Source organism: Cuculus canorus, chromosome 1 (genome assembly GCF_017976375.1).
Source record: "Cuculus canorus isolate bCucCan1 chromosome 1, bCucCan1.pri, whole genome shotgun sequence".
Lineage (NCBI taxonomy): Eukaryota > Metazoa > Chordata > Aves > Cuculiformes > Cuculidae > Cuculus > Cuculus canorus.
In genome coordinates, this window is record NC_071401.1 from 44,332,937 (window position 1) to 44,356,148 (window position 23,212).

Consider the following 23,212-nt stretch of genomic DNA (forward strand, 5'->3'; position numbering starts at 1 on the left):
TTTCACATAGTTCTCTTTGTGATTGAAACCTGCACCTGAATATCCTTGGAATATGCTATTAATCCTCTGCTTCTGTGATCAAAGGAGGGCAATGACACAGCTAAATACTTCTGCAGAGAAGCTGGAAGGGGAACGTGAAGGGAAGATGCCACTTTTGTGATACCATTTTCTATTTTACTCCTGCAGGTGACCTACATTTCAACACATATCATAAATCTGCCTTGCTATTTTATCTGTTGTTTGAACAGCTGAACGATTTTATGTGACTGCAAAGGTATTTGTGAGTAAGAAAAGGGTCTTAAAAGTGTGCTAACAAAATACAGTGCTCTCCATATTTACATATATACATACTCTCTGCATTTGTCATGTAACTAGCAAAGAAATTCAGTCTGAAGAAATTAAAATTGCAATGCTGACTCACCTGACAGTTGGTTTATTTTAATACCTAAAGAATCAGCATTCTACAAAGAGTTGATATCAAATTGATTGTATTGTTCATTGTTTACAACAAAGGAAAAGGAAACAATTTTAGTGCAATTTTAGTTATGTGCCTCATGCAAATTGTGGCCATGGGGCATAATATAGGAGTGGCAATCCTTGGTCAACCCAAAGGTCTATTTAGCCCAATATTCCATCTCTAATAGTGAACAAAAGCAGATGCTGAGGGAAGAGTTGGAAGGACAGCACATAAGTTGCTTTCCCTAAATGCTTTTACACGAGTGTCTATGAGTTTGCATGTTGGGGTCTTTCTTACACAACTATACTCTCTGTTTACTTAGTAACAAGCAATGGATTTCTATTCCAACATCTTGTCTTGTTTCTCATTGAACTGTATTATGGCCAAGTACACACACACGCATCCACACATATGCACACAAGTAGAGATTATAGATGTATGTAAACAAACTGTTGTATTTCATAAACTATTGGAAACACAACTTTCTGCAGCAAGGACAGATTACATACATATCATAGGAAGAAACACCTCTTTTTCCTTCTCTCCTCACCCCTCTGCCAGCTCAATTTTGATGCAAAATAGCTCTTGTACTGGGGGGAATTGTAATATACCCTTCTCATACTGTCTGTGATTTTTTTTACATCACTGATACTTCCTTTCAGATATTCCTTTACCACACTGAGAGGAACGTAGATGATGAATTTATTCCCTGTGTGAAGAAGTAACTTTGTTTCTTTGATCATCTTTTTTTGTCCTTCTCTGAACCTTTTTAAGTTCAGCTCTGTCCTTTCTGATTCCTGTCTCCAGCCTTTGTCTTGTTTCTGCAGTTATTGATTTTGGAATGTATTTTCTAACAACTCTTCTACAGGAGGTCATTCTGTACCACAGCAGCATCTTCCAGGAATGAGGAAAACCCTGCCTTTCTTCCCTGCTTCTATTCAGCTTTGATGTGGATAGAGAAAAGGATCATAATCTGTTATATTTGGCTGGCATGCACAGCAGTTACATGTGCTGATAACACCTGCGTCGAACCCATCCGCCAAATGAAGATTTCATCAAATGGGTGGGATATTGGTTCATGGGGTTTTTTTTTGATTGGCACAAAATTTCCATATAGGTTTTCAAATGACAGTTAAGTTCTCAATCAACTATTTTGACCCAAATAGTAAAAGAAATATTCATCATTACAAGAGAAAAGGCTACTTAGGTCTAGCAGATAATCCCTGCACAATACCAGGACAAAGAGAGAAACTCTGTCTATCAGACAGGTATAATTTGAAGCTCCTCATGTGAAATAATTTGATAGGGGAGATATATGTCCTTACCTGCTGCATAAAAAGAATACCCTGTGGGGGTTGTGTACTATGTATTTACAGTGCTCACGACGAATGAATTGGTATAAGAAAATTTCAGATAGGGATTGGGAAGAAACTTTCCTCCCTGTAATTTCTGCTCCTCTAACATTGTTTAACGAGATGGCTTTCCCTGAGATCAGTCCTGTTGGTTCTTTCTCACAGCTCTCTCAGTGAGGATTTTTAGGAGATGGGGATATTATAAAGTCTCCCTTACTGTTTTCTGAAAAATGCCCACCTAATCATAATTCTCACACTCCCAGCACTATTGCCCAGAGTTTGACTTTAGTTTCTTTAACCTCCTGTATGAATGTTCTTTGTTAATTCAGATGATGGTATCACATTAACAAATAAGCTATTTATCAATCATATAAGCTACAAAACTGGTTACAGCTGGTATCATACAGATGTCATTTGACTTGGCCACGTTTTCATCACAATTTTCCTTAGATAACTGATTTTATCAGTAACTCTTTGTGTTGTTTAGCTAAGGTAGTAATGGCAGTGTTGTAAGATCAAGATGCACAAGATAGGCTGAAAGGCGGGTTAAACTGAAAGAGGCAAGATTTGAATTAGATATTAGGAAGAATTTTTTTACTGTGAGGGTGGTGAGGCACTGGAACAGGTTCCCCAGGGAAACTATGGATGCCTTCCAGCATGTCCGCTTTTATCAACTGATCCGTGCTGGGGGTTTTCTTGAAGCCAGGCAGATTCTGTCCCACAATGCCTCATCCCTGAAAGTGTTCAGGGCCAAGCTTTGAGCAACCAGTGGAAGGGGGTTGGAACTGGATGGGCTTTAATGTCTCTTTCAACCCAACCCATTCTACGATTCTAAATTTACTATACTATGGATCAAACTTTCAGGGACTTCAGCAAGACATTTCACTCATTTGCAGAGCAGGGAGGTATTTGTATTGTGGGAAAATCTGGCCCAATAATGCTAAAGATTATGTATCTCCATGAAATGTGCTGGCATCATATTAGGGCTATAAATTGGAGAAGGGTGGATTTAGACTAGACCTTAGGAAGAATTTCTTCACCATGAGAGTAGTGAGACACTGGCACAGGTTGCCAAGGGAAGTTGTGGATGCCCCATCCCTGGAGGTATTCAAGGCCAGGTTGGATGGGGTCTTGGGCAGCCTGATCTAGCGGGACATGTCCCTGCCCATGGCAGGAGGGTTGGAACTAGATGATCTTTAAGGTCCCTTCCAACTCGAACTATTCTAAGATTCTATGATTCTATAATTCTATGATTCTATCTGCTATGATTAGCACTTTTCTCTGCCAAGCAATTTTAGGAAGGAAAATAGAAAACGGTATTTAGCCGTTTTCTCTGGCAACTAGAGGCAGTGAAAAGGTTTACACATTTTGTGTATTATTTATAACATTTTTTTCTTCCTTCCTAGTTTATGAACTTTGCCACACCTTTTGGGAGAACAATGGGCCGCCAAACACTAAGGTTTTCTTAGCATTTAAAATATGCATATGAAAAATGTCTGACGGTGCTTCCTGTACTCAGGCAGGTGTGGTTAAATAAGACTGCATACCTTACACTAACCAGCTGAAAGGTCTTCCCTGGAAATGGCAATCTGCAATAGCAATAGGAAACATGCTCTGGGCTGGCAAAAGCTGATCCGTAGAACTCAGCGTTATCCTTTCATATCAGGCTTACTGAAATGTACTCACTCTAACAGTAACATAATATCAAGCCACAGTTTAGATAAATTTTGGCAGCTAAAAGCCATACAGTTGAGCTTCTAAAATCCTCCGAACTCTCTCCACAATGAAAAGGGAGAGGGAAATGAGAAGAAAAAGACTTACAGGCTGGAAACTAAGACTACAGATTTAATGAAGTTGTAACAACAATACTAATAATGAAAATAATTAGAAAGCAACAAAATATATACAAATATATGAGATTGTGCCCCCATCCCTTGATGACTATATGTCACCATAAATGCTGCAGAGCAGACATGAGGGAATGGGTCCACAGCTAGCAGGGAGCTGCCCTTGGGAATTGGAATCAGGAGCACACGAATCTGGGATCAGGAGCAACCAGCCAGATGAAGTCCTCACTGGGTATCAGCCATTGCAGAAGAGAATCAGACCCTTGTGATCTTTCAATTTTATACCAAGTATGACGTACATGGGACAGAATATCAGTATTCTGATAGAATATTCTATCAGTATTGGTCAGTTTAGGGTAGCCTGCCCTATTCACATCTCCTCACAGGTGCAGCTCCTTTTCCAACAGCTTGAAGATGGCCTCGGTTAAGTATAAGCATTGGCCTTTTTGCATAACAACGCACTGCGTTATCACTTTAGAGAAGAACATTGTCTCAAAAACATGGAGTTAGTTTTCAGAGAACGAAGTCACTCACAGCAACCGAGTTAGTCACAAAACTGACTCCAATTCCCCTTAAACTACGACATCTAGTGAAAGCGTCTTTAAGTTGTTCAGCCTCCACACAACAGCTGTTGCTGCATGATATCACAAAATTGCTCTTCACTCTGCCTATTTTAATTATTCAAGTGATAAATTCTGAAAAGTACAATATGAAAATAAAATGAAGAATTCCACATATAATATCTAAATATTCACTTAGACAGTGGTGGGACCAATATTTGTTGTGTCATGGTGAAATGGCTGTAGCATTATTTTCTCTCCAGTGAATATTTAAACATCAGGGAGGTAGAAAAACTGTGGTAATTGTGTTCCCTCCTAGAAAAATTATAACTGAGTGGTTAAGGGAGTCTGGTGGTAGAAGTGGGCTGCTGTTTAAAGGAGGAATGATTTGAACTTGGCCATTGGCTAATTGACTTTTCCAAGTGGTAGACTGTTGTTTTCTTGTTCTATCCTTTGAAAGGGTTAGGCATGCTTGGAGATGAGCATTGCATAGGGATTATGCAGAGGAGTTCTGACTTTCTGAGTACTAGGGGAGGAACAAAGTTGTTAAGAAGGACCCCAGGTGCTTAGTGCTGCCAGTAGCTGGCCTTTGCAAAGCTGCCCACAACATTGTTTGTGTACCTTTAAAACCTGCATTTTAGTCTGAGGTACAATGCCCATGGAGAAAGGGAGTTTCCATCTCATGTCACATCAGTAGTTCAGTTTGAGATGTCTCTCTAGAAGCAGGAGGACCAGAATCTTCGGGAGGAAGTTACAGAAATCCCATGGGAGTCTAATGATAGAATAACCTGCCCATGGCAAAAATCCGACTCCTTAGTTCTCCCTCTCCTCTCTGTTACAGTCACGAATGCTATTGGGATTCACACAACCATTTTTGTGTCTAGTTCTGAATCACTCATACCTCCTGTTTAGGGTGTGCCTGTAGGCAATATATTCCACTGGTTAATTATTTTGACCAGGGGTGAAAAATACCTCTTCACACAGGTAGCATAGAGAAGTCCCAAGAATCCCCTTATTTTACATGCGGCTGGACTGGGAATTAAGGGAGGAGAAGTCCTTGGGTTAGTCACCTTCAAGAGGAAGGTGTCATCCTTATGCATGAGCACCTCTTCCTTTTCTATGCTAAGTAGTAGTATATTTGCTGCACTGAGTGCTTTTTTTCCCCCTAAATGATTCTTTTCCTTTTGACTTAATAATAATAGCAAGACAATAGTTTACCAATCCTACCTGGAAGGTTTGAATTATTACAGGATGTCTCTACTGGAGGACTCTGTGTGTGAAAAAAACATATTCAATAATGTGATGCTCCCTTTTGGGGAGGAGTCACAGAATGGTATTTGTCCAAAAAGTTGCCTGCTGAGTCATTGCTTATTCCCATCTCTCTCTAGTGAATCTACATAAAAGCTCAAGGCTGACTGCATTATGCTATTTTTATATGACAGCCATCTCAAAAATCTTAATAAGGACGTAGAGGTAGCACAATATTTTGCAGTATGCTTTATACTTAAAAATGGAAATGTAACAGAAATTGACAAGAAAATCATGTAGAGAAAATTCATCTTACTAGCAGTCAAGAGATGTAAACTAAAGCCAAGTACAGAGAACACAACCATCTTGTTCAGAGAATGGTGAGAATTGGGAAGTACGATAATGTATTGCCACTGCAGGGTGCTACATACATTTGACTTTAATAACACCGAATAAACCATTTAATCTTAAATTATGGCATTTATGAGCTAGTTATGCTCACTTTTCTGCCAGTGCTACTGTATTTTAAAAGTCAATGTCCCCTTCTGGCACTTTCTTGGGAGGAATTTTAAGAACTCTTTGGATGACAAATAAGCCTAAGCCTCCATTGTTGAGGCATTTAAAACGAGCTTGCTATAAATAGCCTCCAAAATATGTTAGCAGTCTAAGCAGCAAGAGACAGTGACCTCTGATTACTAATCAGTAATATGTCTGTATTGCTTGTAATTAATAAATTAGAAAGAGCATTTGACATAGGCAGGAATTCTAAGACCTTTCCATTGTCTCTCATAAATCATGCCAGGCCATGCACTCTGATAGTGTGAATCAAGTTGTCGGAATTATTTTGGTGAGGTTATATCCCATCGTATCAGCTGCAGATGTGGCCATTTACGTTTATATCTATTTTTCAGAGAAGTTCCTCTTCTTTCTTGAGAGAATGGCCAGCAAAAGCAAAGTGTTTACTGAACTCACAGCAAGCTCCCACCATAGACATTATGGTGATAGGTAGATATGAAATTAGCTACTTCCATTACCAAAGCACTTTACTGTTTGAACTAAAAAAAAAATCCTTTAGCTCTGATATATCAATAGTAAAGCATGGTCCAATGTGGTGATTACACCTACTGATTAAAAGTCATCGGAGGAAGGGGCGTATACTCATTTGTTGGGGTTTTTTTGCATCACTTTTTTGACACTGCTGAAAATCTGGGTCCAGAACATTATCTCTGCTACACCTGGAGCATTTTCTTGTGAATGAGAAAGGGACTAAATGAGATGATATTAAAATCGCAGAATCACAGCATGACTTGAGTTGGAAGCGACCCACAGGTATCGATTCCAACTCCTATCTCCGCATAGGACAACCCCGACTCTGATACAGTCTGACCAATTAAATTTCACTGTATCTATTTTTCTGTCCTCCTCCAATCAAATAAGGACCTTAAATTAGAGAATGAAACAAAACCATTCTCTAAAACAGGGAGTAGAACACTTCACACAGCCTGGATGGCTACTTCTGTTATACATCATCTGCGATACAGCAAGGCAAAGCTGGATAAGTCCAAGGCTCAGCTGGAGCTGAACTTGGCAAGAGAAACAAAGAATAACAGGAAGGGCTTCTACAGTTATGTCAACCAGAAAAGGAAGGTTAAAGAAAGCAACTCCCTGCAATGAACAAAAATGGTAGCTTTGTATCAATGGACAAGGCAAAGAATGAGGCACTCAGCCACTTTTTCTCCTCAGTCTTTGCTGGTAACTGTTCTCCTCAGCCCTCCTAAGTCAATATCACCAACAAGATGGGGACCAAAGGGGTAAAGCCTCTCCCAGTGTAGGGAAAGATCAGGTTCATCACCACCTGAGCCACCTGAACATCAATAAATCTGTCAGGCTAGATGAGATGCATCACAGACTCCTGAGGGAACTGGCTGATGTGGCTGCCAAGCCACTCTCCATGATATTTGAAAAGTCACAGCAGTCAGGGGAAGTCCCTGGTGACTGGAAAAAGGGCATCACTGTGTCTATTTTTAAAAAGGGTAGAAAGGATGACCCTGGGAACCACAGACCTGTCAGCCTCACCTCTGTGCCTGGGAAGATCATGGAACAAATCCTCCTAGAAGCTATGCTAAAGCACATGGAGGACGGGGAGGTGCAGCCAGCATGGCTTCGCCAAGGGCCAGTCCTGCCTCAACAACCTAGTGGCTTTCTGTGATGGGATGATGATATCAGTGGACCCAGGAAAAGCAATGATGTTATCTGTCTGGACTTCTGTAAAGCCTTTAACATGGTCCAGCACAACATCCTTCTCTCTAAACTGGAGAGATGTGAATTTGATGGGTGGTCTGTTTCTGGGTAAGGAATTGGTTGGAAAGTTATGTTCAGAGAGTAGTGGTCAATGACTCAAAGTCCAGATGGAGATCTGTGACAAGTGGTGTACCTCAGGGGTCTGTACTGGGACCAGTGCTGTTTAATATTTTCCTTGATGATATAGACAGCGAGATCAAGTGCACCCTCAGCAAGTTTGCACTGGCTTATTTTGTGCAGAAGAACTGGCTTTCTGTATCCATATTTTCTTCTCTGTGTTCAAAGTTTATAAATACAGAAACATAGAATCATTAAAGTTGCAAAAGACCTCGAAGATCATCCAGTCCAACCATCAGCCCAACACCACTGTGCCTAATAAACCATGTCCCTAAGTGCCATGTGTATGTTTCTTGAACACCTCCAGGGAAGGAGACTACACTAATTTCTTGGGCAGCTTGTTTCAATGCTTGACCGCTCTTGTGGTAAATAATTTTTTCTACTATCCAATCTAAAGGAATTTTTCTGTAGAAAAATAAAAATTTAATTTCTCTAGACTGCGTTGGTTACATCTCTAACCAACCAATTTTCTTCTTGATAAACATATGCTATATTATACCTGAACACGCCAGGACTGCTGCAAATACTTTTCACTTTCAGAAACATGGAAGATGAGATGTACAAAGTTCAGAAAGGTTTGCTTGTTTGTACTCATTAATTCTAAAACTTGTGGTAATTAGCTGTTTATACTTGGTGTTTTCTTGTCTATTGCTCTGCTTCATCAGCTGTCTTTCATCTGATATACCGATGTTTAGACTATAACTTCATGCTAGTAGGTACCAAGCCCACAAAGAGGTAACCATCAGCAAAAACAAGGACTAGAAATATTGCTATATATAGACGTATACTCCTTTGCGTCTGAGTTTACTTCTTTTATGTTGAAAGGAATTTTTAATTTTCACAGAAAACACTTGGACTAAAGTTTACTCAGAATCTTCTATAACTGCGTCCTGCATATTTCATTTCAAAAGCTCCCCAAATATAAAATAAGTGTGGGCTTGTATAAAATACTTTAAAAAGAGACTTTGTATCTTAAACAGAACAATAGGGTCATATACAGCATTTGTGTAAGGGGGCTGATGTTCCTTGCTACTGTATTTGTTAGTAGCAAGGCAGTTCTTAGCCTGCAAAGAAATGTATTGCAGACACTGTCAAGGGGAAAAAAAAAAAAAAGGAAGGTAGTTTCTTCTCTCCTTTCAGTTTGTTCCAGGCTGTACTGAAAGAGACTGCACGGATAAGAGGGACTTGCAACCAGATCTTATGTGGGAGGGTTTTCCCCCACAGCTCTTTTGCTTCTCCCCACATAACTCGAACAACACAAACATTTGATGCATATCAGATTTCAGCGTGTGCTCCCTCTGTAACACTTGTGCAGAATTTTCCTTTCATGAAATACGGTGTTTATCCTGTTCACCTGTATAAATACCTGACACCGTCTGGCTGAGAGGCAGGCCTGCAACCTATATTTCTGTGGAAAATCCAAATGTCTGTAGTGCGTTTTTCCAAATAGTAATTGCTTGGCTTTCTCTTTCAAGGTCTGCGAAACATTTCATTTGGTGAAATCCAGCCTTACTGCACTTGAAAAGTACAGCAAGAACAGAGGTATAAAAACGCACCAGTACTTCTAATTGATCTGGTATTTCTATAAGGAGCCACCCTTTTCCACACCTCCTTCCACCTCCTTAAGTGACTCAGCCTCTGAAGGGAAGTCTCTTGACTTTTCAGACAGTTGGATGGGGAACAACAGTTCAGCTCTCTGTCTGCTTTGATTGTACCTCACTTCCAGGTGTCTCCAGGTTGACTTACCACGCTGAGCCACTCTAGGATACCAGCTTCTACCATACCTAGGTAAGGGTGTTTATTTTTCTGGTTTTATATACCGCGTAGCAGAAGTCCTACATATTCAGATGTTCTGTGATTTCTTAGTGTTCCATTTAGGATTCTTTTTCAAAGGATCTGATTTTCAAGAATTGTGGAGGACTTGACTGTGAAAACTCAGATCTTGAAGTATTTCTGTTTAGGAGTTCAGATATAATGTCATTTTTTGCTCTTTGTTTTGTTTTATCATTACTTTATGCTTTCTTTGGAAATTTCGTGATAATGAAAGAGTATTAAAATATCATTTGTTTTAATTTGTTTCAAGTATAGGATTTTGGGGAAAAAAATTGCAACAGTTTCTTTTCATTTCCACCATTATGAGATGTACAGCAAAACCACCAATTCTACTTTAATACAATGACATCTGTACCATGAAATGACCCTCTGTATAAGGAGAAATGGTTCCCCATTAAAAATCTAGCAAAGTGATATGAAAGAATCTAATAAAAAATATTAAAATCATCATTTCCCTCCTACAGTCTATCAAACAAATTATTTTTAAAAGCCATCTAAAACTGATCATATATTTCTAATTTGAAAAAGCATACAAATTTGTGTTCTGACTTAGCAGCTCATTTTACATTAGTGACAGTTCCAAAAAATGTCTTTCAAAACAGACTCTCCTCCGCCCACGTCCTGAAAAACCAGTTCTGAGACCTCTCTCTGCTACAAAAAGCCAAATTATTTCTGTTGTACATTCACGTGTTCTCTAGTCCTATCTTGCATCTTCTAACCTTGCCTATTTTCTCTTTTACACACATACACGCTATTTCTATTCTCTGCGAGGGTTGTTATCAGTTCTGTGGCCTGAACTGTATAGTAAAATACTTATTTAAACACAATATATTATTTCCAAAAGTTTACAAATATATTATATGGTTATTGCTCTGGTATGTAACTCTTGAAAAAAAATAACTCTAGGAACATATTTTTGTTGTTTAATATCCGTATAATAAAAGCAGTTATTTTTACATATATTTTTCAGCAAAAGAACAAAAAGACTAGGTAACTGCCAAATGAAGGACTGATGTTAGAATTCTGAAGAATAAGAATAATACTCAAGTATTTAGTTATTAAGTGCTGACTATACACTTGGTATTGTACTGAGTTAGCAACGCCATTATTCTTTCTGTTCCACGACCCGACCGACAATCTTGAGCTATAGCAGTAGATACTGGAAAGTTTCATAGGGAAGAAAGTGCTGCACCTGTTGAATGTGCAGAACTGCGCCTGACAGAACGGGTCTTTGAGGCTTTTTAGGAGATCATATGTTTGGAAGTGTGAAGCATGGTACCGGTTTGGGTGGCTCTAACTGAGATGGTTCTTTGAAAACAGCCTGTATCTCTGATCAAGAAGTGAAGCAGTGTTTACAAACACATTTTTATTATTTGAGTCAAAGTATGGGTAGCCAGGGCTGACAGCATAGTCTCAGCGCTTCTGATACTCAAGGGGAGAAATTATCAACATAGAGAACAGCAAAATTGGTGTTGACTTCCAAACCAGCAAGATTTCACCTCACACGCTTGTGGATGTCTATCTAGAGGAACAACTATAATGATGTGTCTTCCCAGTGTCTTATTTCTAAGGCTTCAAAATCCTTATGTGTATCAAGTCAGAATAGCTTTAATAAGTTTCTTGCTCACACATGTAGGTCTTACCATATTCAAGAGAAATGGAGCAAATAACAGTTTGCTGACCTGCACAGAAGTTGTTAACCAAAGGCAAGGAAATACGGCAGTGTGCTTTGAAACTGTGATTAAATAGGGTCGAATGTGCTTATATTTAGAATATCATGTTGTCTGCATTCATCTCATAGGAAAGAAAGATAAACATTGTAGTACAGAATTAACATTAACAGTTCAACTGGACATACCTCTCCTACCCCCTGAAACAAAAAGTAAAGTTGAAGTAAACCTTAATTTTATTTGCTTATAAATACTTATTCTATTCAAAACTCCTCCTGGACGGCAGTGAAAATAAGCAAAAGGCTTAAAATGTAAAGGATGTGGAGAATTATTTTGCTAACCTTTTATTATATTTCTATTGGAATAGTTCTAAAACTTTGAGCTCTGATTACTCACAAGACATTGATTATTCAGCTTAAGAGCAGAACAATCCTTCAAGAAGATAAATTTTGGTTGAAAGTTTCATATTTAGGATAAGGAAAGAGCAAAGTATCTGTTTATTGTCTCCTTCGAATGGCAGATATTAGATGGTTTTGAAAAGTTGGAACTTTAAGGATGTGTGGCAAATAGCAGTCAGTAAGTGGTATGAGAAACCTGTCTATTCCAAACAGCATTTCACGTGGTGGCTTCTCTACAATCCAGGCTGCTTTAGCAATGCAGCAGAAGAAATTAGAAGACAGAAAAATTCTGGAATATATTTTTCAAACTAGTTGTTCACCTACAAATTTTTGTGTCATTAATATCAGTAGGCTGGTGGCTATTTGAGGCATTCACATTTGGCAATGCTTAATATGCAAAACTACAGTATGAAAACAAATGTTTCTACTTTTAAAAGCAGAAGGTGTACTTCCCTCAACACTCCCTCAACATCAACTATGTTGAATTGCTTACTATAGAATGTGATGACATGCAGTACATCTAAGCTGCAGAAAGAAATATTGTTTATTAAAAGCAAAATACATATACTCTAAATATTCATAAATAAGGTCTTAATCACTGTCATAGCTAGAAGCTAAAGAACAAAGACTTTTTTTTGGTTGTGACTAGTTCAGTCTGATGTGGAAAACATGACTGTCACAGGAAATATTATACTTAGGTATTTTTTTAAATATAGCAATACATATATGTGAAACCTAATTACGTAGAAAGTTACAGCCAAGAGCAGAAGAAGGCAGGCAAGAGGCTCTGTGTTGGAAGAATGGGTGTGTTCAGACCAGCTGAAAACTAGAAGGTCTAGCTTTGAGAATTTAAGGCATGCCTGAGGTCTTCTGCTGATCAGTCACTACAGGATGCAGAACGGCGATGCAGAATTGTGAATATGGTTATTTATGATAAAAATAGAATTGGAGATCTGTGTCACTTTCTGAATAACTTGCTACCAGCTTGGAGGGGTGTTTGACTTTCCATAACATCATGTCTGAAATTTTTTTTTGATTTCTCTGTGATTCTATTTGGATTTCCCTAAAAATGGAGGAGGGTCTGAATCCAAGAATGGCATGTCTTAAAACTTCTTGGGAATTGCTCAATGGACTGCCTTGGGCAGTTTTAATTTTCTTTTAAACTTTCCTGACGCTGTTTTTAAATTCAAATTACACTAGAGCTGCATTCCTGTTTGTTTTTGTTTTGCATTCCAGCTGAGCTGTTTTCCTTCAGTGGTTGACATCTTATTAAGAATGCCTGAACATAGCTTACTACTATAGTATAGAAGCATGTCACTTCTCTTTCTCACAATTTCATTTACAAAGCTAAAAACTGTTTTTCTCTTACGTGAACTGTGGACTGAAGATAAACAGTCTATTGACCTGTGTGAATAAGCTGAAAGATGGTAGGTTTAAAGCAGATTTTTTCCTGTGAGGGTGGCGAGGCACTGGCACAAGTTGCCCAGAACAATTTTGGATGCCCCATCCCTGGAGGTGTTCAAAGTCAGGTTGGATGAGGCTTTGAGCAACCTGATCCACTGGAAGTTGTCCCCGCTCATGTCAAGGGCGTTGGAACTGGATGATGTTTAAGGTCCCTTCAATCCGAAACCATTCTATGATTCTATGAACAGTGTGATGATTCCAGATCTTTGTGAGCTGAAGTTTTCAAACTAGTGTAATCTTCACAGTCTCCTGTCCATTTCCCTTTCCACATACACAAATAAAAACATACACATACTTAGTTCACAATAGTGAAGACCAAAAAAATACTGCTCTGTTAAGTTGTATTCTGCCTCTTTATGCAAGATTCTTTTAATTTCTTACATCTCGAAATGTAAATCTTACTATAACACTTCTTGGTTATCTGTGATAATGATTAAAGTAGAATATATTTTTAATTTGCATTTTAAATTTTAATGGATTAATCTTTGATATACAACTTAAAAGTTCTGAAGCAAGAAGTATACCTTAGGGACAATATGGCAGTATTCTGTAAAACTAATGCCTGCATTTAAAATGTCACAACAACTGGCACATTTTCAGTGCTGACTGTAAAAGGGAGTGTGCCTGTTTCTCATATTCATTTATGCAAATTAGTTTCAGGCTTGGAGTTTAGGTAGTAGTTTATACAGGATGCCATACACATGTGCAACAGAAATATTATTTTGCCCTAGAAGCATTTAAAAATGAATACAGGACAAAAGACAAAACAATGTTTCATTTAATAATGGAAGATGAAAGAAATATGCTTGCTCTAGACTGATTTTAGTCCTTTGATGGAATTTCTTTTGCCATGCATTGATAAAAGCAGGAGTTGCAAACCTGTCTCCCAGTTGCTTTTCAGGTCTTAGGGTCATTAATGCATTTGTAGTTATTCTGTGTATTTTAAAGACAAGCTTCAAAATGAATGGATTTTTTCCTTTAAGATAATTTTTATTTCAGAACAAATGTCTAAGGCTTTCTTGTTTATTTTTAGCAAAGGTTTATGATACTTTCTTGCCAGTTCTTTGAGAAATTTCAGTTCCCACCATGAATCTGTGGAAAATAAGGCTATAATATAGAAGGCAACATAGCCATTTCCTGTCATTTTTAATGAAAAATATTTAAATTGCAAAATGTGTCTTTTTAATAAGATATTCCAAGCCTTAGAATGACCACATTTGGTTTAATTTCCACAAAAGAAGGCTATGTTTTCAAAGCTTTATGATTCAATTCTCTTAGGAAATGGCTTTAGAAGTCTTTATTAGAAAATAAATCTAAGTTCCTTCTATACAAAACTACTGCTTTTTCTCCAGATGAAGAAGTGCCAGCACTCACTGATTGTGAAATATACTGAAATGTCAGACTCTCTATTACCCTGGGGCTCATTGAAATAAAGACCGGTGTCAGATGTCCAGCTGTTGCTAAGCTGAAAACTTAAATAAATCAGAACCCTCTCTATCATCTTGTGACAGTTCAGGAAAATTTATAGCAAGTTTGATTATTATTGAAAAGTGATTGCTCGATAACCTACCTAAACAGTTTCTAGGAAATTCAGCGTATGTGTGCTTAAAATCACTCATCAGAAATTTTGACAGATATTTTATAATCTATTGCAAAATAAATAAGGCTCACCATAGCCCTGAGCATGTTTTTACCAGGTGGGAATCTAATCCAGCAGTCACATATTTTCTGTGCACACAGTGCCAATGTATACTTGGTATCAACAGCTACAGTAAAAAGAAAGGAGTGTGGCTCAGGTTCTTCCAATCGACATATCAGAATTTTAAACTCCTGTAAACATTCAGAATTTCAAAACTGGGTATGATATGTGTGGACTTTTGGACTCCAATACTATATTATATCTTTAGTTTCTAAATATCTTTACTTTCTAAAGAGATCCGTATATGTTTACATCCAGATCTTGGTTTCTGGCTTTCTTCTCGTGGCAAACCTGGTCACTTTTAGCAATTGTCTGGCAGTAAAAACATAGAAAATGAAAGTCTGCACTAAGTGCAATTCATTGTGGCATCCACTAGTTTTATGATTCAATGTCAGCATTACTTCCAGTATATTATTTTGATAAAATTCAACATCTTCACCTTCCATCAGTAAAGAAACAGACATAGGCTCTGGTCTCTTGTTCCACTCTGCCTAAGGTGAATGAGCAACACACTCAATATCTGCAAAAAAACCAGGATAGCTCTGTCACTCAGATAACTGGGAATGTTTCTGATTTTTAATGATTGCTTCACAAAAAAAATGTTTTCTGGTGTTTCTGTAGATTTTAGCAGCCTGGCCAGTGGAGCTGGTTGGGAGCTTTCCAGCTTAACATTGTGTCCTTCAAAGATGCTGTTTTTCAAAAAGGAATCCTTTTGCTTAAGAAAGTCAATGTTAGGATCGCTTTTTTTTTTTCTCTTACTTAAGTGGAGTTTTTTTGTCATTAAAATGTCATTATGTTCTGCTTGATGCTTTCTCTAGGAAAGCTGATATTCAAAATCCAGTTTCAAAGCATAATATGAAATCTTTTGGGTAGATCAACTCCCAGATAATATTTTTTTTTTAAATCAGCAGTCTTGGAGGCTTATTTTTTAACTTGATTTGAGATAAGGGAAGAAGTCAATGACTGCAGAACTGCTGCAGGGCAGAAGAATCTGTCTTGGAGCAGGGAACACTGAAGCTGCGAGATCAGTCAGCAGGGCTGGGTGCGCCCACATGAGCTCCAGGCGTAGCTCTGAGCCACAGGCTGATAGCATCGTCCTATTAAGCTGATCACCTCACCCCATTCTTCATTACCCTATCTTCTTCTCTGAAGGCTCTCACCACCTGACGGAGTTCTCAGGGAAGGAGCTTCCAACAAGGAACAGGAGGGACAAGCACTGTGACAGGCAGAGACACAGGGCAGGGATACACATAGTCACCATCACTGAGGGTAAAGCCACCTCCATGCCTGAGCTTCAGCTCAAAGCAGGCTGCAGCTAGTGTTAGAATCAGAGCATTGTGGAATCATAGAATCATAGAATGGTTTGGGTTGGAAGGGACCTTAAAGATCATCCAGTTTCAACCTCCCTGCCATATGCAGGAACACTCTCCACTAGATCAGCTTGCTCAAATCTTCATCCAACCTGGTCTTGAATGCCCCCAGGGATGGGGCATCCACAACTACTCTGGGCAACCTGTTCACTGTCCTCATTAAGAGAAGTCATTCCACCCTGTCAGATGAAACTTGTGTGAACAGTTGATCAAACTAGTGAACGAACTAAAACTGTCTTTGGGGCTGATTCCTAATTTTACCACCACCTCTCCTTTTCTTTTTTTTTTTTTATGTGTGTGTTTGTGTGTGTTTTCTTTTAGGTTCGCACAGAAGGACAGCCCACTGAACAAAATGTCAGCTTTCAGCATACGAAAACAGTCTTCTAATCAAAGCGGTAAAACGGAGTCTCCTTAATTTTCTGCTTTCAGGACACTTAGGCATTTAGGCACAGGCCTCTTCCTTTCCGGTTATCACCATGTCCATCACGTAGCTCCTTCACAGGGCACCCCATCACTCTTCAGATGTGAAAGGTCGGTTATTAGATTTACAGTAGGACCCACTTCACCCACCGAGCCTACGATGTTGTGCATAAGCTTTCACTGGCAGACATTTAGGCTGAAACACGAGCAGTGTGGTGTGATGGAGCAGTGGAGCTGGGCAGTGCAGCACAAGATGGTACTTTGTTCCACAGAGGCGTATCGTTGCTGGTGAAACCCCACAGGAGCATAGCAGCTGAGAGGACAGTGGGCAGAGAGGGCATCACCACTGTTTCTTTGATTTGTCCAGGGGAAATGAGGAGAAATGGAGGGGGAAGGGAGAAGAAAAGCTATTGTCAGATAGGATGCGTTGTTCTTCTGGAGGGACAAAAATTGTGGAGTAAACTACTATAGAAAGTAGTTTACTTTCTATACAGAGAAATGAAAACTGGAGACACGATGAAATTTGAACATGCAAAATAATTCTAAAGAGTAAAAGGTTTTGTGTTGGATGAGGACCTGGTTTGGATGGCACATGCCAGGCCTCAGTACACCAAAATGGGTGCACACATGGCAGCAAGAAGCTTGACTCTTTTGCATTAAGGACATAAACTTTTTATTGCCAAAATAAGAAGGGGATAAGTTCTATCTGCCTGTCTCACGTGACCTGAACTGTTGTATCAAATCTATATTTAATTTTCAGTTGAAATTTGGGAGACAATATATTAGACAAGAAATGAGTCTTTGAGCAGTGAAAGATGTCCCTGCCCACGGCAGGGGGGTTGGAACTGGCTGATATTTAAGGTCCCTTCCAACTCATATAATTCTGTGATTCTATGAAATAAGTAATCTTCAGCAAAACTTGTGCATTAGCAAATTTCTTGTGATATTTAATTAAAAGAAAACTCAATATATATTCCTTGGATCCTGCCTTTATAGATTTCCCAAACTCTTTTTTGTGCTAAGCAATTAAGAAAGCCATGATTTCTGTGGCATCCAGATGATTTTTATTTAAGTAATAACAGCTCTCCTAAAATGCTATTGGAAAAAAAATGGCCAATATTACATATGCAAGGTTAATTTTAATAGTTGGATATATATTGAGTGCTTCTTAAACATATAGAAATGCTTTTGTTATGTTTGTGTCATTGAGGAGTTTTTCTTCAAGATTCATAGTTGGTTATGATTGTCAGTGGAGTACAGATTAAATATATTGCAGACAATTGGAAGCATCTTTGGCTAAAACTATTAGTATTAAAGGAATGCTGGAATCATTTCCTCCCCTTTAGCTGCCAGCTGCTATCCTTGCTGTAGAGAAGGTTTGTCTCTGGAATGCATATATTTGATTTCACATTTTTTCCACTTAATAAAGTTAACTTTATTTTTTTAATACAATTAATTGTACCAAATTAAAAATATCTAAATACATTCGAGAATGGGAGACTACAGCTTTTGCTTTTGGATCTTCATTTGAATCCTTAATTATTGGATGTTGCAAAGTTTTTTTCTATCTATACATGTTCATCCCAGTTACTATCACATGCCAGTCGTTGCTAGTATTAGCAATACATTGAAAACACTGAATAGTTAGATAAAATGCACTTAATATGGTCTTGTCTGCTAATTACAACTATTTCCATTCTTAACAGTGACTATGAGGCAATGCTATTGTTTAAACTGATGGAGATCCTTCCACTTTTCGTTTTGCAAGTATTTATTTTAATAGATATTTTAATGAACCACTGGACCTATGCAGGCAAGGCTGGAGTGTCTACATTTTTTGAGATCTTCAAAGTCAGCTTTTAGTAAACATTTTTAAGACAAAAACTTGCTCAACTGTCAGTGAACAGACTGATGCAGAAGCCATGCAGAGAAGACAGATAACTTTTTGTTCTTAATGTACTGTGATTGTCAGCATACTCTTACAAATCTCATCTTTGATGCGCCTGTTCATTTCTCAATGGTCTCAAGGGGCTGCATATAGGCTGCTTGAAAAAAGAAAGACAAACCTTGGCATCAGGGCCAAGAGATAGCAACAGACATTTGCTCTATCACACCTTGTTTTCTAAATGTTTGTCACATCTCTAGCAGCTCAGTCTTTGAGAGAGCAAATCCAACAGAACCAGAGAATGCTTTCATCTAGGCAAACATGAATGATGAGTCCAATCCTTTAATTTCCTTGCTGGCCTTCTTCCATTTGGCAGTATGATCATATCGACAGTGAACTACAACAGATAAGAGCAGATACAATTTGGGTCACGTTTTTAGACTGAATTTTATCTTTTTACTGCACTGCTGTTCATTCATGAGAAAAATGTATTCAAATAATCAGTCTTGGCCATTGTCATTTAAAATAAATGTTTTGGTGTTTTGGTTTTATTTGGTATTCCACTAAAGTAGCTATTTGACATTTTTCATATTATCACCACAACTGAAATTCTTGGATTAAAAGCAAGAGCTAGAAATCACAGGAAAATGCCAAAACATAGCCCTGACAAATGTCGTAATACTGACTGCATGTAATTTCTGTGAAGTATGGTCTTTCTGTACGCAATAGTAAGGTCAAATGTTCTTACTGAACACCAGATAATGTTTCCTGAAATATGGTGGCGTTCAACTCCTTTTGCATGGATGTTCAGAGACTGAGGAATTCATAGAGAAAATTATGAAGGTCTCTGAAAGAAAACCTGAGAAACTCAGTCAGTTTGTTGATTAACTGCATGCTACTGACAAATATTTTGCTTATTTAACCTTTCATAGAATCATAGAACCACTAAATTGGAAAAGACCTCTTAGATCTTTGAGTCCAACTATTCGTATCTGCCACTAAACCATGTCCCTGAGCACCTCCTTTACCCATGTTTTAAATACCTCCAGGGATGGTGACTCAACTACCTCCCTGGGCAGCCTCTGACAGTGTCCAATGACCCTTTCTGCAGAAAATTTTTTCCTGATGTTCAGTCTAAACCTTCCCTGGCGCAGCTTGAGGCCATTCCCACTTGTCCTATCACCTGTCACTTGGGAGAAGAGGCCAGCACCCACTTCTCTACAACCTTGTTTCAGGTAGTTGTAGAGAGCATCATCTTCTCTTTTATGGGAAAGTTTAGGGCAAGTATCACAATTAAAAAATGGAGTTTCTAATTTTACTCAACTTTTAGTTATGTGTTTTAAAGGGGAATGTTAAAATGGCAGAATATGTTCCCCTTCACCTCAAATAGGCCGATTATATGAATCTTAAGTGGGAAGGAAAAGAAATGAGAATACTAGACAACAGTCTTTGAATTGCTTTGCTTGTTTCCCGGCCAAACCCTTTATAAAGGGAAGCCAAATGAGACAAACATCAGCTTTCCAATACAGTGAGGAACAGATGTTATCACAAATCAAGTGAATATTTTATTGTCAGTTCCTCAATATACTAAGTATCAGTGTTGTTGGGCACAGATATTTTAGGTTTTTTTCATAAGTAGATAAGGCTTCCGTGTTCATGTCCTGTCTGTCCCTCCCAATAACCTTTGAATCCATACACCAATTTTAGTTTAATATAGCATAAAGATACAGACCTTAATGGTATTGTTTTTATTAGAAGTTTAGCAAAACTACATAGCTGGTTAGAAAAGAGAACCTGTTCATGTTCATGTTGCCCTATGTGGATCCATTAGAGCGAGTCCAGAGGAGGCCACAAAAATGATCAGAGGGTTGGAGCACCTCCCATACAAGGACAGGCTGAGAGAGCTGGGGTTGTTCAGCCAAGAGAAGAGAAGGCTCTGGGGACACCTTATAGAAGCCTTCCAGTACTTAAAAAGGGCCTAGAGGAAGGCTGGGGAGAGGCTCTTTATCGGGGAATGCAGGGATAGGGTGAGGGGAATGGTTTTAAGCTGAGAGAAAGGAGATTTAAATTAGATATTAGGAAACTGTCAAGTTTGAAGGGATTAAGCCACAAACTTTTCAAGGGAATGGTCTGCACTAAACAGGAGTGATAGCTGAAGATTCAATCTGTGCTAAATTTTACATATTTCATCCTTTCTAATAATGCTTTACATTTCCAAAATTACCCCATACGTTCTTTTTCAAGATAAGTTTCTTTGCGTTTGCAGATAATCAGAGCCCCTCTGTTGCAATTAAAAGCAAACAGCAGGCTACTCATGATGTCAATAAACGACGGACCCTTTTGCAAGATAACAGCTGGATAAAGAAGAGGCCTGAAGAGGAAAGGTAAGAAAGAGAAGAAATAAGTTTCTTGTGCATTTAGGTCAGTGTGCTATGTATATTTTCTTTAAGTGTCTACCTTTTCATGAATGGTATCAACCAGAATTATGTAAATTTCATCAAATAACTGTTGTTTGCTTATTGATATTGATTGTCTTTTGGAAGTATAAGACTGCTGGATGTTCAATGACTAAGTTTTTCATTGGGATTTTTGAGCACTGAGCATTTAATGATATGTCAGGCTTCTGCTCTACAAGAAAAATCCCACATTTCATATATTTAGGTTGCAAGAATGCAATCTGGCTCTTTCTTTTTACAAGCATGAAGATTATAAATTTTGACAAGCTCTTTTAAGGAGCTTGAGTCAGAATCAGTTGAGATTTACTGTCATGCAAACTAGGACTTGTATTACACTGGAAACTCCACCTTTAGACCACGCCCTCATGACTTGTTCTGCGTACAGCACGTAGGAAGAGGTAATTCTTACTCCAAAATGTCTGGAGTCATAAAATGCAAAGATCTGTAGCTGCTGTGGTTATGGTGGTAGCAGACAGCTGTGAAATCTGGTTGAAGACAGAAATCCCTGTCTAGAAACAATTTTCTATTTTTAATATTCACATTTTAAATAACCCCTGTCTTTCTTTTGTTTGAAGTGCTGATGAAAACTATGGAAGGGCTGTGCTTAATCAATACAAGTCCCAAGATAGCCTCAACAGGTACAGTAGAGTATCTGAACACTTTTCTAATGATATTGTAAAAGAAAATTGAGTATTTTTTTTTATTATATCCTGTTTATAGAAAGAGCTTTGTTTACTTTTACTCTATACATATTTCCACCATAAATCTGACTTCTATGTCAATAATTGTTAAGTCAATAACTGCAGTGGATGTAGGGCTGGATCTGCCAACACTTGGATAATCTGAAATCCTGTATGATACCTTAATTCAAGACATATATATTGTTTTATTGGTGATGAGTTTTTTAATAAAAACATTGACCAAAGTGGCCTTTCTAACCTTTTTTATAGCAGTAGCACAAATGAAAAGGAAGATCAGAAAGCTGTACTTGGACGATACAGGTCTGATACTAACCTGGATAGGTAAGTGGTTTTTCTGTATGTATTTTATTTTGTGACTCTCATACCTGTGAAAGGTCTTAAAAATAAAAGCATGACAGAAATCAGTAGGGCTTTAAAAAATGTTGTGATTTATTAAACATCTAAGTAGATGACTTTGAATGATTTTTGGATGAATTGTCAACTAGACAAATGAGAATGTGATTTGAGAAAATGTTCTTTTGACATCTTGCATTTCTTTTGCTGTATCAATTTCTGTGTATTCTTGTCCTCATAAATATAAGTATCTCTGCATAGATGATACCCACTCCTCCACGGTTTCCATTTTCAAACTATAAATGAAATTAGTATCTTTAATAGTTAAATAGAATATGGCTATGTCCTCGGTTCTTTGCAAATCCTTGCTGCCACTTCATACCAGGGTCAGTAGAAATATCAGAATCATATATTTATCATGCAGGTACTTAATTGGAATGCCCTCTTCAGCCTTCATCTCTGTTAAGACATGACCATATCTGTGTTTTCAGATTCTTTCTGTGTCCTCCATCTCCAAAGTTCAGCTTCCATTGATACCTGGTGTCACCAGCCTGCTGAGCTAAGAGTTGCAGCACTCAAATCCACACTGTGGAAAAAGTGCACTTGTTGGGTTAAATCTTAGCACTCTCTAATTTTGTTTGATGGTCTTTACTTCTGTAGTAAGAAACAATGAAAAAGAGTGGCGTAAAATTCACCTTTTCCATAGAAGCCTGAAACAGAATAAGCTACAGAGCTGTGTGATATCACCCCTTTATCAATTCTTCCACGGGCTGGGGAACCCTGCTGTATTTGTCCACTCATCACAAGGGAGATGTTCTATATTTCAATTTAGCTGTTGCTTTTTCTATTTCAATATTTCTTTTTTGATCTGGGAGTCCAAATCTCCACAACAGGTATTTAAGGTGGAAACACACTTTGTACGTATAAAGGAGTACATCAACATGGTTAATTTACTCTTCGTTCCCTTGTACTTCATAATATTGAATTTGCTTTTTTGAGAGCTCCTGAGAACTGAGCTTTCATTTTCATAACTATCTATGTAACTCCAAGACCTCTTTACTGAGTGAAAACAGCTGGTTCAGAGATCAATTGTTTTTCTTG

General features: G+C 38.1%; 1 protein-coding gene across 1 annotated transcript in view; it reads left to right on the top strand.

Annotated features, from left to right (window-relative positions):
* The window catches only part of SCEL (sciellin), a 76,640-nt gene that overhangs the window by 13,821 nt on the left and 39,607 nt on the right, over window positions 1–23,212 (top strand). The window contains exons 2-5 of the mRNA XM_054058547.1: window positions 16,638–16,711; window positions 20,888–21,005; window positions 21,653–21,715; window positions 22,028–22,099. Of these exons, the coding sequence (XP_053914522.1) occupies window positions 16,669–16,711; window positions 20,888–21,005; window positions 21,653–21,715; window positions 22,028–22,099 (296 nt within the window). The 5' untranslated portion in view covers window positions 16,638–16,668. The remainder of the gene's footprint in view (window positions 1–16,637; window positions 16,712–20,887; window positions 21,006–21,652; window positions 21,716–22,027; window positions 22,100–23,212) is intronic.